The sequence below is a fragment of the Bufo gargarizans genome, chromosome 2, assembly GCF_014858855.1.
Source record: "Bufo gargarizans isolate SCDJY-AF-19 chromosome 2, ASM1485885v1, whole genome shotgun sequence".
In the NCBI taxonomy this organism is placed as follows: Eukaryota; Metazoa; Chordata; class Amphibia; order Anura; family Bufonidae; genus Bufo; species Bufo gargarizans.
This window is the reverse complement of record NC_058081.1, coordinates 487,940,383-487,958,357: the sequence shown is the minus strand read 5'-3', so window position 1 is coordinate 487,958,357 and position 17,975 is coordinate 487,940,383. Positions and strand designations below refer to the sequence as shown.

The following is a 17,975-nucleotide window of genomic DNA, read 5'->3' as shown; positions in this document are numbered from 1 at the left end:
CATAATTAGAACAAAACGTATGTGGTAGGTTTTAACCATTTCATTCATGACAATGCTAAACTGTAGTCAATGGGACTAAAAAGCGAATCGCCTGCAATAGCCAGACTACAGTCTCCTCATCTCAGATCCGTGATGAAGCCTGCTTCAAGTCATTGTGAGAATATTGAATAATCCCAAGCACCCAATCAGCATCTTCAGGGGAGGAGAAATTCTACTGAAAACACAGATCTTTGAAAGGCAACTGGTGTACAGTATCAGAGCAGCACAATCTGAGAGTTGAGCAGCATTTTCCCATCCGAAGACTCAAGTCTTTATACAGAAAGTGCTTGGAAAGAAGGCTTTTTGTCATATTTTTTATGCATATATTTTGAAATATCTTTATTTCTCCATTTTCTTCATTAGATTGACTATTATTTCATTCATATTCTATCCTGAAATATCCATTCACCTCTTTACATATTACCGTAATCTGATATCTGACTATTATACCACATTCTCTCATAGCATTGTTCTCCTTTGCGTGTCTTTTGTGTATATCTTAAGCCATATTAGCCTCTTGTTATTTATGTTCTGTTTAACCATTAATCATCCTTTCCCAGCTTCCTGAAGATTTCTTTATTCCCATTCACATACTCATCATTGCTTACGAGGAACCTGATTGTATCCACCTAATCTTATCAAGCTATAGTCATGGATGACCAGCAGAACATCAATTCGACATGGCTAAGTCATATTTTTCCTTCTGACTATTCTTTGCTGAGGTATCTAAATAGCACTGAAGAATACTTGGCATACTTGTGTGGGCCAAAACGCAGTCGCTTATCAATGCCAATGACTCTAGTTTACGCAGTGATCTTCTTGGTGGGGGTCAGTGGCAACATGCTGGTATGCCTGGTGATCTTGAAAAACCATAACATGAGGACTCCGACAAACTATTACCTGTTTAGTCTGGCTGTTTCTGATCTTCTGGTCCTTCTTCTTGGGATGCCTCTTGAAGTCTATGAAATGTGGAGCAACTACCCTTTCCTTTTTGGTGCTTGGGGCTGTTATTTTAAGACAGTTCTTTTTGAAACTGTGTGTTTTGCCTCCATTCTTAGTGTGACCACAGTCAGTGTGGAGAGATACGTGGCCATTATGCACCCCTTTCAAGCCAAGCTCAAAAGCACCAGAAGAAGGGCACTTAGAATACTCATCACACTTTGGATCTTCTCCATTCTTTTCTCCATTCCCAATACCAGCACGCATGGCATCCTACTGCAGTACTTCCCTAATGGAAGTCTTGTTCCTGATTCTGCTACTTGTACTGTGGTCCAACCTTTGTGGATTTACAACTGTATCATCCAAGTCACATCTCTGCTCTTCTATGTGCTGCCAATGGGAGTCATCAGTGTCCTTTACTGTCTCATGGGCATTAAAGTAAGTTTGATGTCATTCAGTTGTAATCACATATCACACGTGTACTTATATTAATATGTGATTAGGAGGTTATACAGTGCACATGGGAACTTCATATCTCATAACTCAATTTTTAAAAAATTATACTAGGAAGGGCCATATTATTATGTCCATAGCTACCAACTGAGCTGCTGGTAGAAGGCATTCATCTAGGGGAGATATGATGTCATGATAAAGAGTAAGCAGAAGGGTTTGCCAACGGCTTGGCATCACTTCTATTGTACAGGTTTGTTTCAATGAAGGGATTGCAGTATGGGTAGACTTTAATGTCATCTGCACTGCGTTTATTGGATACATGAATTCCATAACTAAGCAAATATCTGTTACTTCATCCATAGCATCTTCATAAAAAAAAAAAAATAGAGAAAAAAAAAAAAAAATATATATATATATATATATATATATATATATATATATATATATATATATATATATATATTTATATAGATGTAGCAAGGTTGAAGTTCTATTTTAACCCTTTGTAGCCCCCTTTTGACTTTAGTGGTCTATTAGACTGGACTGAAGGAGATGAGAAATTACACGAACAATGCCAGCACAGGGCAAGATATATCAGATGTTGTGGTTCATGCTACTACTCCACTCTTGCATTGGCATTGTTAATTGAATCCAGTTGTTTGATGATCAGTAAAAATATTTCATATATTGATACAGCTATTTTGCACTAAGAAATGCAGTAGATAAATGTACCTGAGGAGCTATGCAGAATATCACAGAGAGTGATATCACAAAGACGTGCCTAATAGCAAGCTCAGCTCTGCTACATCTGTCATAGCTTGGAAAATGTAGAATGGTTGCAGCGCATAATGTCGATATGTAGGCAATGCTTTCAAGTAGTGTATAGCGGTGTAATCTTAAATCCTCCTCTTTTTCTGACCCCCTGTTGCTTGAGGTTCCTGTTATTTATTGCCAGAGTTAGACGCAGCAAGATGGAAAAACTACCTGTTATGTCACAGAATTCATTTGGCTCATATTCTGTGCTTGAAGGTAATAATGTAACACAAATCACATTAGTTGTAGTTTCCTGCTTTCTGAACATTGCACAATCTCAAGATAATCACTTAAACTGTGTGAACTGAATTCAATATCTACTGGATGTAATAACCGTGTTATAATGCAGCAAGTGAGAAATATTGATAGGTTTTCTTGTGGCACAGAAGCTTTGTGTATTCACACCGTTAAAGGGAAGCATTAATAACTACTACCACTTATAATCCGTCCACCGCTGTGCTGATCATTTTATAGCCTATAGCAATTTAATGCCCTATTTATAACCTGGGGTGAGAACTTTTAGCTTCAGTTATCTATTAGACCTGGCAGTTGGAGGCAGACACAAGCTCTAAAACGATATACTATATGAGCCTGATATACATAGTTGGTTTCTTGCAGAAACAGCACCACTTTTGTCTATTGGTTGTGTCTGGTACTACAGCTCACCTCCAGTCACTTTAATGTGACAGCTGAAATGCCAGAAACAGACCATGGACAGATGACATTTCTTGAGAAACTATCCATTTTGTTCTAATCTCATACAAACTCCATAGTGAAGGGTAAGGTTTATCATGACTTGTATGGCTTTATTCATGTCACTCTTCCGTGCTTGCCTTGGCATTGCTATCTGAATCTAGTTCTTTGACCAGCCTGTGTATGACCAGCCAAAGCACTGCCAGTTTCTATGGACCTATAGTATAGGCAATCTGTAGCACCTCCAAGTCCCAATACGTAACATATTCTGGCCTGGATCTAGTTTGGAATGTACAGATGCAGCAGAGCTGAGTTTGTCACTCTCTAAACCTATTTTAATATAATGCAGATATGATGGTATGCTTGGATGATATAACTAAAGTTGAAAATGCAAAAAGGAGAAAATGGCAGCAGAAGATAAAAAGAAAGCATGTGCAAAATGTAGTGCAATCCCAAAGGGACAAGACAATCACCCGAAAATACAAAAATGAAAACAGGCAGCACTCTCAATTAGAAAAATGAACAATAGCGTCTATTTACCCATGTAGGAAGCTCAACTTTTCTTCTCTATACTGTAGCCTTTCTCAAGCAACAAGTGGTAGTAGACATAACATATAAGCATAAAGTGCAAGTGCATCTCATAAACAATTAATTAGTGCAATCATACACAAAAATATACAGTAAAGTGCTTACAGTGCTTGCCAAAAATACATAAGTGAACATGATCATGTCATATAATTATCATACATGATTTTAAATAAATATATGCAAAAAACAATAGTGTTAAAATTCATTATATTGTCAATTAATCTTATTAGAAATATACATGACACCTGTGTACCTCATGTGAATATAGTGATTGTCCTAAGATGACACAGTGGGAGAGGATTCCCCATAGGCACAACAACCATCAGACTAGCGCACCATGCGCAGCGTTAAGTAGAATGGACTACGCATGTCGATTGTCACCGAGGAAGTGGAGAGATCATATTATCCATTGCGCATACATGACATGCGCAATGCACACCTAGATCATTACACAGCCATATTATGGGGCAGAGGGAGACCAGCGCATGCACAGGCACACTAGGCACCAGATACCCTTAGTCGCCATTTTATTTATTGGAAAATATAAAAAAATTATGGATAAGCGTCCAAATGAATAAAAAACAAAAGTGACCCATCAAGAAATTTTATAAATATTTTTTTTTTCTCAGTTTATTACTTTTAATCATATTAAGGGCAACTTGTGCACATTTGTATGGTACCGAAATGGGGTTGTTTATGGGGAACTATAAGGCGAGTCCTCCCACTGATCTTGGGGGTGACTCCATGGTGTCTTCCCTGGAGCGAGGGGGCTACTGTCGCATTATGCGATAGATACTCCCTATGCTCCACTCAGTTGTGTATACCTTTGCAGTGCACATAACTAGCCGTTCTTGATCCCTGACAGGAGAACCCTGCTTTCCCATCGATAAGAATGACATGTCTCTGGCATGAAAGCCTGGAGGAAACACAAGGAAGACAAATAATCACAGTAAAAACTGCTCTGCGATTAGTTTAGTTGAGTAATTCTTAATGGGGTTGTTAAGACCGCTTCTGTGCATGTGCCCTATTAAGATAGTGTGTGTATAGCATCATGGAGAAGTTTCCCTGCTTGTGATTCTCATTTATGAGCCAGACCACCTTCTCAATGTGAAGGGTTAGAATCACTAGCTTTTGATAAGACATGACATGAAGAGGTACGTAGCTGTCATTTGTCCAACCATTGGTCTAATTCATAATAATTAACAAGGGCATACAAGGTAGATAATGAAAAGATGAATCCAGCATCGAAGTTGAAGTGTTCCAAGTGATCATCTATGCGTTTCGAACAAACGTGTTCTTAATCATCACAGTGGTCACGATTGTTCGAAACACGTAGTTGATCATTTGGAACACTGATGTGATGCTGTCACTGTACTATATTGAATAAAGGAACCTGAGAATTGGCCAGATATAAAGGGAACCTGTAATCAACTTTATGCTGACCTCACTGAGGGCAGCATAAATTAGTGACAGAAATGTTGATTTCAGCAGTGTGTCACTCATGAGCTAAAAGTCAGTGGTTGCCGAGAACCAGCATCATAATCATTGCAGCCCAGGCCTTGAAAAGAGTCAAATCTACTTGAGAAGAGTCATGGTTATTCATAATCTCCTGCACTCTGACCCATCTTCTGATGATTGGCAGTTCTCTCCTAAAGAGAAGGGGAGAAAACTAGATAGAAGACAAGAATTCATGAATAACCATGACTCTTCTCAGGTGGCCATGACTCTTTTTCAGGCCCAGTCTGCAATGATTGTAATGTTGGTTCTCGGCAACCACTTATTTTTAACTTATAAATGACAGACCGCTAAAATCAACTCCCCTGTCTCTACTTTATTCTGCCGTTAGTATGGGCATTATAAAGTTCATAACAGGTCCCCTTTAAACTGCTGTGTGGGATATTTGCCAAGTTGCGAACGGTTATGGACTAGTTATAGTTAATAGGGCTGAACGGCAAGAGGTAGCTTCCGGCAATACCCTTCCCAATCAGAACAAGTCTGTCCTCCTTCTCCTGGTCCTCTTTGGAGCAGACAACCCTCATCCCCAAGCAATACAGCAACATTGTCATCATCACCTTCTTCTTCTCCTGCTAAGACTCCTCCTTGACCTCAGCTCCATCATGAGACATATATAACGGAATGTTTGACTATGAAAAAACTTTTCTCCACCAGCAATTAGTTTGTCTACAAGCTAAACCCCCTCCTGGCCACGTTGCTCGTGGTGTAGTCACTGCAGTACCATTGTAGTAGTATTATTATTATTAATAATAATAAAGCGCCATTCATTCCATGGCACTGTACATATAATAAGGGGTATACATACAGGCTCGGACTGGCCCACAGGGGTACAGGTGAATCCCCCAGGGGGCCCCTAAGCAAGGTGGGCCCCTACTCTCCCACCCCCTGCACAAGTGGCACATAACACAGTAGACTTACTGCACTACATACAGTACATATATTCAATGAACAGCATTTCAATCAGCCTATGTCCATATACAGTACAGACCAAAAGTTTGGACACACCTTCTCATTCAAAGTTTTTTTTTATTTTCATGACTATGAAAATTGTAGATTCACACTGAAGGCATCAAAACTATGAATTAACACATGTGGAATTATATACATAACAAAAAAGTGTGAAACAACTGAAAATATGTCATATTCTAGGTTCTTCAAAGTAGCCACCTTTTTGCTTTGATTGCTGCTTTGCACACTCTTGGCATTCTATTGATGAGCTTCAAGAGGTAGTCACCTGAAATGGTCTTCCAATAGTCTTGAAGGAGTTCCCAGAGATGCTTAGCACTTGTTGGCCCTTTTGCCTTCAGTCTGCGGTCCAGCTCACCCCAAACCATCTCGATTGGGTTCAGGTCCGGTGACTGTGGAGGCCAGGTCATCTGGCGCAGCACCCCATCACTCTCCTTCATGGTAAAATAGCCCTTACACAGCCTGGAGGTGTGTTTGGGGTCATTGTCCTGTTGAAAAATAAGTGATGGTCCAACTAAACACAAACCGGATGGAATAGCATGCCGCTGCAAGATGCTGTGGTAGCCATGCTGGTTCAGTATGCCTTCAATTTTGAATAAATCCCCAACAATGTCACCAGCAAAGCACCCCCACACCATCACACCTCCTCCTCCATGCTTCACGGTGGGAACCAGGCATAGAGAGTCCATCCGTTCACCTTTTCTGCGTCGCACAAAAACACGGTGGTTGGAACCAAAGATCTCAAATTTGGACTCATCAGACCAAAGCACAGATTTCCACTGGTCTAATATCCATTCCTTGTGTTCTTCAGCCCAAACAAGTCTCTTCCGCTTGTTCCCTGTCCTTAGCAGTGGTTTCCTAGCAGATATTCTACCATGAAGACCTGATTCACACAGTCTCCTCTTAACAGTTGTACTAGAGATGTGTCTGCTGCTAGAACTCTGTGTGGCATTGACCTGGTCTCTAATCTGAGCTGCTGTTAACCTGTGATTTCTGAGGCTGGTGACTCGGATGAACTTATCCTCCGCAGCAGAGGTGACTCTTGGTCTTCCTTTCCTGGGGCGGTCCGCATGTGAGCCAGTTTCTTTGTAGCGCTGAATTTTGTGACTGCACTTGAGGACACTTTCAAAGTTTTCCCTTTCTTAAAGTAATGATGGCCACTCGTTTTTCTTTACTTTACTTTTTTTCTTGCCATAATACAAATTCTAACAGTCTATTCAGCAGGACTATCAGCTGTGTATCCACCTGACTTCTCCACAACGCAACTGATGGTCCCAACCCCATTTATAAGGCAAGAAATCCCACTTATTAAACCTGACAGGGCACACCTGTGAAGTGAAAACCATTTCAGGTGACTACCTCTTGAAGCTCATCAAGAGAATGCCAAGGGTGTGCAAAGCAGTAATCAAAGCAAAAGGTGGCTACTTTGAAGAACCTAGAATATGACATAGTTTCAGTTGTTTCACACTTTTTTGTTATGTATGTAATTCCACATGTGTTAATTCATAGTTTTGATGCCTTCAGTGTGAATCTACAATTTTCATAGTCATGAAAAAAAAGAAAACTCTTTGAATGAGAAGGTGTGTCCAAACTTTTGGTCTGTACTTGTAGATTATTAAAGAAATTCCCAGTTTATTATTATAGACACTATCAGAGATGAGATGACGTCTAAGTATACAGGAAAGCTGCCAGTATCTGCTTTTCCCCAGGACCTACCTTCTCACAGTTGCTGCAGGGACCCTCATATTCAATCATCTGGTAGCATCTCGCTGCAGTGTGAGCAGTAATATTTGAATGTATGGGGCCCCCTGAAATAAACTTTACTGGTGGGCCCTAGGCACCCCAGTCCGACACTGTATACATACATAATACAGACAATTGCGCTAAGCATGAACAAGACGAGTTACAGACTGGTACAAAAAGAGAGAGGGCCCTGCCCATGAGGGATTACAATCTACAAGGTATGGAGGAAGGACACAAGGGTAAAGCTGGTCATGGCGGTATAGCAGCAGCTGGGTCACTGGTTGTAGGCTTGGCTGAAGAGTCGAGTTTTCAGGGTAACATCCTGGCCTCCCTGAACCTGGGGGAAATAACACATGCTCCCGGCATGGCCATTTAAAAATATGTACTGACTTTTACAAGGTGTTGGTGATTTCTTGGAATCTGTCCCCCTTTTCAGCCATTCTCACGTGGTGAGGAGAGCTCCACAAAGTTCCAACTAGAATTCAGCATTGCACATGTTTGAGCATCTGTACAAGAAGCGGAAAGCCATGAGCAATTTTGTCATGCACCAAACTGCCTCAGCAGGGAGCATCCCCCTCATATGTATTTTTGAAGAGATGCTGAGGCTCATGCAACAGGAGGCGATGAAGAAGAAGGAAGAAGAACAACTAAAGTACCTTGCTGTCCGCCCTGTAGTTGTTGGGGACCCACAATGAAAAAGTTCCCTGGGAAAGGAGGAGAAGGTGCTGCCAATGGAGGAGGAAGATGAGTTGGAGTTGGAGTTGGAGGAGCAAGAGGATGATGATGATGGTGACACCGGTCACAAGACTCAATCATCTCAGTGGGGGCAGAGTTGGAAAGAACTGGCTTGTTGGGCATGCTGGCCAGAATGGTGACCTGTAGGTTCACTTGCTAACACAGTGACAGGTGTATCTATGTCATCCAGCAGTCTGATTACCGGATAGCTATGGTTTTAGACCCTCGCTATCAAAGCAAAATAGGGGAATGTTTTCCTGCTGAGGAAAGGAAGTACAAATTACCTTATTACCAGGAAACACTGTGTAAGCAGCTTGCCCTGCAGCTTACGCTAAGCAAGCACCTGCCGCTAAAGAGTCTGAAAGAAAGACCCCTCTCCACCCTCCGCAGAGTCACCCCACTCCCGCCAGTTCAGTCTCCTTAAAATAATGGAGCAGTTTTTCCACTTGCCTCGCCAGGCTGAGGCCAGTCACCAAGCCGACAGCCCCTGCCTTAACACCCAGGTTCAGGTCTAGCCAGTCTCTGGCACATACAGGCTCGGACTGGCCCACAGGGGTACAGGGGAATCCCCCTGTGGGCCCCTGAGCAAGGTGGGCCCCTAGTCTCCCACCCCCTATACAAGTGGCACATAACACAGTAGACTTACTGCACTGCATACATATATTCAATGTACAGCACCTCAACCGGCCTATGTTTATATAAAAAAAACTAAGAAACCTCAGTTTATTATTATAGACACAATCAGATAGCTGAGGTCATTTCTAGGTATAGAGGAAAGCTGCCAGTGTCCTCTTCTCCCTAGGACCCACCTTCTCAAAGTCGCTGCAGGAACCCCCATATTCAATCACCTGGTAGCATCTTGCTGCTGTATGAGCAGGTAATATTTGAATGCATCCGTATGGTGGGCCCCCAAAATAAATTTTACTGGTGGGCCCTAGGCACCCCAGTCTGACACTGGGCACATACCCAGCCTTCATGCTGCCTGAGGCAAAAATTTTAACAGCATTCGTCCCCATGCCAAATTTTTCTTCCAACCAGAGGTGTAACTTGACCTGCATGTACTTTCTGGTGCCTTCCTATGATGCACAAGGGTCTTTGGATCCCCTCAGGAACCGCTACCTCTGCACCCCCTATATCTATGCCCCTGGGTGCAGGTCCTTTTTAATGGACCTTTTATTATGTACATTCAGAGGTTTACAGTATTACTGTGCCTGTTGCAATATAGACAAATCTGTTTTAGGAGAACGAATACTTTGACATTGTGAAAGTTTGCCTTTCTCATTACTCAGTGCTATGATCCATAGGTAAGGGAGGACATGTCTGGAAGCCGCATGAGGATATCCTGCTGCCTGAAATAAACAGCCATTACCCCATCACTCAGAAATAGCAGGTAGACAAAAAATAGCCAGAGATGCCTTTCAGACCAGACTGCTCTTTATAATCCGAGGTTATTTAGTGAATGGCTGATTGTGTAATAGTCATTTTGCTAGCGTTAATGGGAACACAGGCAGCCTCCAGGCTGTAAACCTGTTGTCTCTTGTAAAGAGCTGGAAAATGCAGGAGTTAACTATTTGTTTGCAGCTACCGGTATCTATAGCGCGGATGAATGTCATGTCTTGACCACCCTGTACAAATTGGTCCCTGATTTTTGCCTCCTGACACACGTCAGTGTCTCTGATCTGTCTTTCATTACCTGTTCTGAGCATTGATTACATACCAGCATCTAAATAATTTTCTGTGTCCTTTGCAAACAATAGTTCACATTAGAGATTAGCAAATTGACCCAGTCAGTCTGCCAATAAGTCAGGCAGTAAAATGCAATCAAAATCAACTCAATTTGCTGAAAGTGACTCGTTAATTGGGCAATTTAATTTGCTCGACATATGCTAATGGCATATTGTAAATCAATTCATAAATTAAGAGGCTTAATAAAGAGGTTCTTTGTGAGTAGAAACCTTTTTTCCCTTGAAACAGCGCCACATTTGTCCATAGGTTGTGCCTGGTATTGCCGTTTAGTTATTTAGCCCTGGAAATAAGATCAGAGTCTCTTACAACCCCTGAAAATCTGATAATGATCACCACTGTTGTTGACATTAGGGAGGAGAAGAGATAGAGCCTTGGCAGTAAGGGCCCTTGCACACGACTGTATGCCCTCCGAGATATACGGTCCGTGAGCAGGCCATATGTCCCAGAGCAGCATTGATCATGCGCACGGGAGAACACGGCATCATAGATTTAAATGATGCTGTGCACATTGGGCCGCCCGCAATGTGAATGTCCTGCACTTATAAGATCATATAAGTGCTGGACAATAGTCCCGCAGGTGGCCCGAAGTACACAGTATCACGGACCATATGTCTCTGAGGGCACACAGTCATGTGCAAGGGCCCTAAATCAAAGCACACTACTCACTGCTTGTGATAGATTATTCATCATCATATCTCACTGGCCTAAAAAAAATCTAATCTGAAAGATAATAGAGGCGGGTCACCTGACTGTTATGGGGTTTGTACCAAGGAGGTGCAGGTACTTAATTGCTTCCCCTGTTGCATTGATACTGCCATAGAAGCTAACTGGAGCTGCCATTAGGGATACGGCATACATATTAGGACATCGTCAGACATCATCCACAACTCCATCCTCCGTCAGGCAAAACTCCATCAGCCCTCAGACATCAGACAAAACTCCATCCTCCGTCAGGCAAAACTCCATCAGACATCAGACAAAACTCCGTCCTCCCTCACCCAAAACACCATCAGACCTCAGACATCAGCCAAAACTCCGTCCTCCGTCACCCAAAACTCCATCAGACCTCAGACATCAGACAAAACTCCGTCCTCCGTCAGGCAAAACTCCATCAGACCTCAGACATCAGACAAAACTCCGTCCTCCGTCAGGCAAAACTCCATCAGACCTCAGACATCAGACAAAACTCTGTCCTCCGTCAGGCAAAACTCCATCAGACCTCAGACATCAGACAAAACTCCGTCCTCCGTCAGGCAAAACTCCATCAGACCTCAGACATCAGACAAAACTCCGTCCTCCGTCAGGCAAAACTCCATCAGACCTCAGACATCAGACAAAACTCTGTCCTCCGTCAGGCAAAACTCTATCAGACCTCAGACATCAGACAAAACTCCGTCCTCCCTCACCCAAAACTCCATCAGACCTCAGACATCAGCCAAAACTCTGTCCTCCCTAACTCAAAATACGCCCTACTACACACACTCTTCACCTGACGGAGCTGCTAGCTGCTGGAGAGGCAAAGGACCTGTGATGACGCCATGACCATGTGACGAGTCACGTGTGTGGGAGGGGTCAGATGTGCACAGCAGCTGGTAGAGTGTACAGAACAGTAGCCATCAAATAGAGCTCTGTACTAGAGATGTGTTTGTAACCTGCATGTAGCAGAGCTGTGTACTGTGTTACAGAGATGTATGTGTAACCTGCAGGTAGCAGATCTGTATGTGTAACCTGCAGGTAGCAGAGCTGTGTACTGTGTAGCAGATCTGTATGTGTAACCTGCATGTAGCAGAGCTGTGTACTGTGTTACAGAGATGTATGTGTAACCTGCAGGTAGCAGATCTGTATGTGTAACCTGCAGGTAGCAGAGCGGTGTACTGTGTAGCAGATCTGTATGTGTAACCTGCAGGTAGCAGAGCTGTGTACTGTGTTACAGAGATGTATGTGTAACCTGCAGGTAGCAGAGCTGTGTAATGTGTAGCAGATCTGTATGTGTAACCTGCAGGTAGCAGAGCTGTGTACTGTGTAGTAGATCTGTATGTGTAACCTGCATGTAGCAGGCTGTGTACTGTGTTACAGGGATGTATGTGCAACCTGCATGTAGCAGTGCTGTGTACTGTGTTACAGAGATGTGTGTGTAACCGCATGTAGCAGAGCTTTTTACTGTGTAACAGAGATGTGTGTGTAACCTGGGAACTATAAAAAAGTGTAAAATAAAACATAAACACCCCCCTTTTCCCAAAATGAAAATAAAAGAACTAAAAAAATACACATCATGGGTGTCGCAATGTGTAAAAACACCCATTGTATAAAAATATATTCCCCATACGGCAAACAGCAAAACAGAAGAAAAAAAAGAGTCCAAATGTCCGATTCGCCGTTTTTGGTCGCTTCATTTGCTACAAAAATGTAAATAAAAAGTGATCAAAAAGTCTTAAACACCCCAGAATGGTATCAGTGAAAAGTTCAGATTGCCCCCCAAAAAATGAGCCCCCATCCAGCTCTGTACACATAATTACAAAAAAGTTATAGAGCTCAAAATATGACGACAAAAAAATAAATCTGATTCTGTAAATCTCCTGTCACTCCGAGTTACTCAGAATTGGTAACCCTAATTAATAAATACATGCAACATGAATGCATATATGCCACTTCACACAGATCACAAGTGTTAGGCCTCTTGCACATGAACGTTGTTGGTCCATTCCGTGCATTGGGGACAGCAATTTGCAGTCCCGAATGCATGGGCAACGTGCGTGCAGCGGCCGGGACAGATCCAGACCCATTCAACTTGAATGGGTCCGTGAATATGTTCTACTTTTTTGCTGTGCGGAGGCATGGCCAGAAACACCACGGAAGCACTCTGTAGTGCTTCTGTGGGGATCCGATCCGTGTTTCTGTTCCGTTCAAGTGAATGGGTCGACATCACGGATGCGGGATGCACACGGCTGGTGCCCTGTGTATTGCGGAACCGCCGTAATACGACCACAGACACACAGCGACCATGTGCAAGAGGCCTTACAAAGATGGGATTTAAGGTGCACATCCTCTTGTGCTTCCCATATTCCACAGATTTATATCACACAGCTACTTACAGTTGTGCTGATAAGTTTACATACCCTTGCAGAATTTATGATTTCTTAAAGGGGTATTCTCATCTTCCATTTTTCATACTTACCTTCCTTGAGCGTGACGTTCACTTCCTGTATTCTTCTCCCGGCCGGGCCGCGCTTGCGCAGAAGACTGAGGATTCTCCCCCGGCCGGGCAATGTCCTGAACGCGTACGGCGCTGCGCATGCGCCATGGTGACTTATTCCTGGCCTGTATAGTACAGAGTCAGCGTGCGCATTCGCGTCTCTGTACTATACTGGCCAGGAAGAAGTCATCATGGCGCATGCGCGGCGGCATGCTCGTTCAGGACATTGCGCGGCCCAGCCGGGAGAGAATTTTCCGTCTTCTGCGCAAGCGTGGCCCGGCTGGATTCGACAGGAGAGGTGGCCGTGACCAGGGGAGACCAAAGACAACATCAGGTAAGAGGGGACTTATTTTCTAAAAAAGGATGGGAATTGGGTAATAAAATGTATTTAGAAAAATTATCACTGTCAAATCATTAACAGATTTAACAGTGATCATTAAGATGATAATACTCCTTTAACCATTGTTCAGAGAATATGAATTATAACACGGACACTTTTCTCTCGCTCATGGTTAGTGGTCGGCTGAAGCCATTTATGGTGTTTACTCTTTATAAATCATAATCACAACACAAACTCCCCAAATGACCCTGATCAGAAGTTTACACACCCCAGTTATTAATACCATGTATTGCCCCCTTTAACATCAATGACAGCTTGAAGTCTTTTGTGGTAGTTGTGGGTGAGGGTCTTTATTTTCTCAGATGGTAAAACTGCCCATTCTTCCTGTTGAATAAAAAAAGCAATTCCACCACAGTTTTACGTGATTTTTATTTACGACATTCGATGTGCGATAAAACTGACTGGTTACTTTTATTCTACAGGTCAGATCGAATCCGGCAATACCTTATATGTATAGTTTTTCTTGCGTTTTAATAGTGATAAAAAAATAAAAATATCTGATTTTTTTTGTCGCCATATTTTGAGCCCCATAACCTTTTTGTAATTATGTGTACAGAGCTGGATGGGGGCTCATTTTTTGCGGGGCAATCTAAACTTTTTACTGATACCATTCTGGGGTGTTTAAGACTTTTTGATCACTTTTTATTTACATTTTTGTAGCAAATGAAGTAACCAAAAACGGCGAATCGGACATTTGGACTCTTTTTTTTTTTTCTGTTTTGCTGTTTGCCGTATGGGGAATATATTTTTATACAATGGGCGTTTTTACACATTGCGAAACCCATAATGTGTCTTTTATTTTAATTTTGGGAAAAGGGGGGTGATCTGAATATTTATGTTTTTTTTTTACACTTTTTTATAGTTCCCAGGTTACACACACATCTCTGTAACACAGTACACAGCTCTGCTACATGCGGTTAGACAAATTGCTCTATATACACAGTACACAGCTCTGCTACCTGCAGGTTGCACATACATCCCTGTAACACAGTACACAGCTCTGCTACATGCAGGTTACACATACAGCTCTGCTACACAGTACACAGCACTTCTACATGCAGGTTACACACACAACTCTGTAACACAGTACACAGCTCTGCTACATGCTGTTACACACACTGCTCTATATACACAGTACACAGCTCTGCTACATGCAGGTTACACACACATCTCTGTAACACAGTACACATCTCTGCTACACAGTACACAGCACTGCTACCTGCAGGTTGCACATACATCCCTGTAACACAGTACACAGCTCTGCTACATGCAGGTTACACATACAGCTCTGCTACACAGTACACAGCTCTGCTACATGCAGGTTACACATACAGATCTGCTACACAGTACACAGCTCTGCTACCTGCAGGTTACACGTACATCTCTGTAACACAGTACACAGCTCTGCTACATGCAGGTTACACATACATCTCTGTAACACAGTACACAGCTCTGCTACATGCAGGTTACACACACATCTCTAGTACAGAGCTCTATTTGATGGCTACTGTTCTGTACACTCTACCAGCTGCTGTGCACATCTGACCCCTCCCACACATGTGACTCGTCACATGGTCATGACGTCATCACAGGTCCTTTGCCTCTCCAGCAGCTAGCAGCTCCGTCAGGTGAAGAGTGTGTGTAGTAGGGCGTATTTTGAGTTAGGGAGGACGGAGTTTTGGCTGATGTCTGAGGGAGGACAGAGTTTTGTCTGATGTCTGAGGTCTGATGGAGTTTTGCCTGACGGAGGACGGAGTTTTGTCTGATGTCTGAGGTCTGATGGAGTTTTGCCTGACGGAGGACGGAGTTTTGTCTGATGTCTGAGGTCTGATGGAGTTTTGCCTGACGGAGGACGGAGTTTTGTCTGATGTCTGAGGTCTGATGGAGTTTTGCCTGACGGAGGACGGAGTTTTGTCTGATGTCTGAGGTCTGATGGAGTTTTGGGTGACGGAGGACGGAGTTTTGTCTGATGTCTGAGGGCTGATGGAGTTTTGTCTGACGGAGGACGGAGTTTTGTCTGAGGTCTGATGGAGTTTTGCCTGACGGAGGACGGAGTTTTGTCTGATGTCTGAGGTCTGATGGAGTTTTGCCTGACGGAGGATGGAGTTGTGGATGATGTCTGACGATGTCCTAATATGTATGCCATATAGGGAGAGTTTGATGCATATGGTACATACATATGCAGGAAGCTCCCCCTAGTGGCCCCTGCAGACAGAATTATATAAAAAGTCTGCAAAACAGCTCCCTGATGAAGTGTCAATTTTCCATTTTTGCATTTTTGTTTTTTATTCTCTGCCTTCACAGAGCCATAACTTTTTTATTTTTCCACTTGCATAGCCATATGAGGGCGTTTGTTTTTCATGGGACAAGTTGCCTTCTAATGGCACCACTGAATGAAGCTGGAAAAAAATCCAAATGGGGGGAAATTGGGGGGGGGGGGGGGGGGGAAACACAATTCTGCCACAGTTTTATGTTTGTTTGTTTTTTTACAGTGTTCCCTGTAAGGTAAAACTGACCTGTTACCCTCATTGTCTGGGTCAGTATTATTATAAGGATGGCACATCTGTATCATTTTTCTTGTGTTTTAATACTGAAAAAAAATACAAACTTTGAAAAAAAATGTTTTTTTTCCTTTTCATCGCCATATTCCAACGTTCACAACTTTTTTACATTTGTATTAGAAAACAGAATTGTGATGGCACACTCACATTTGGTTGGATAAATAGTATTTATTAGTTACAGTTAGGTACTAGATTGGCTTATTTAATTATATTTTTAATTTTTAATTGTATATATGTATAAAAATTATCTGGACATATGTTAAAAGATATAAAAAATGAGAGAAATAGGTAGAAGAAAAAATAATAAATAAAAATATAAATAAAAAATAAATAAAAAATAAAATGGTATCAGGTGTTCAGAATATTGAAAGAGTCTTATTCAATGAGTCCTGGAATATAGAGTCATATAGTTGGGATGTTTTTCTGGAGTATTTGTATTCTTCAGTCCATGTACAGTGACCTTGTAAGTACAAGGTAATCCAATATGTTTTTGATGCAAAAGTAATCGTGAAAATAGTAAAAAAGCGTGAAAAAAAGGAAATAAGATGAGAAAATAGTGCAAAAATTGGTGCTGGTTCACTCAAATATATAGTGCACGATAAAAAATATATAATAAAAAATTGGATAATCAGTACTGATTAAAAATATAATATAATGGTGTGAGTGATATTATGAACATTGTCAGATATTTACTGTTAGGGAATCTGCATTACTAGTTCTTCTACTCGTTGGATTCACCAATATTGGAACATCCGCCCTTTAATGGTAGAAACGGTACCTTGCTGGTAATATATATAGAATATATATATAAGTAGTCTTTTATATATTATATAGTTTCCCGGTGCAGTCTATTGATATATTCGTCCCGTTTAATGGAATACTTAGTAATTAGAAGGTTGTACTTTACCCCTCTTCTTCCGTTACGGTGTACTCCTTTGTGCAAGGACCTGCGTGGCGTCCCACGTGATCTCTCGCCTTACCATGTGATGCTGCACGTGATGATGATGCGGGTCAACGTCACACGGTGATGTGGTTCCTGATTGGCCAATCTCCTTTGCTGCGGGGTATTTGAAAAGATTCTCGCTGAGAAGAATATGTTCTTTGCGGAAGTTAAATAATTCCAAGTGGTGGATATCCTTTCGTCCTCACTGCTTCCTTAGACCAGACGCGTTTCGGGACACTTTTGGTCCCTTCCTCAGTGGTTTGTGTTGTATCAGGAGCGAGTGAGGATTTAAATGCTGTTTGCTTTAAGGGGCGTTGCCTTCAATTTGATTGAGTTGCTTGTAAATCCTGGTTTGGATTTGGTTTGTTTAAATCCTGGTCTGGATTTAGTATGTAGAAAAAATGAAATGAGACTGGGATGCATATAAAAGTAAAAATAGATAAAAATGAATAAAAATAGAAATGAAAATAGAAATGAACTGATGTTTGTTCACATTATTTATGTTGTTCTGTATTTCTTGTTAGGAGTAATCTGTATTACTATTATCCATATATGTCTTGGATCTCATCCCTAGATTTATGCTCACTGTTCTTCCGCTATTTAGTGCTTGCGGTTCTTTTGCAAATATGCGGTTACAGTGCGTTTTTT

General features: G+C 42.0%; 1 protein-coding gene across 1 annotated transcript in view; it reads left to right on the top strand.

Annotated features, from left to right (window-relative positions):
- The first annotated feature begins 690 nt into the window (after window positions 1-690).
- The window catches only part of NMUR2 (neuromedin U receptor 2), a 162,107-nt gene continuing 144,822 nt past the window's right edge, over window positions 691-17,975 (top strand). Inside the window, exon 1 of the mRNA XM_044277460.1 lies at window positions 691-1,416. Within this exon, the coding sequence (XP_044133395.1) occupies window positions 691-1,416 (726 nt within the window). The remainder of the gene's footprint in view (window positions 1,417-17,975) is intronic.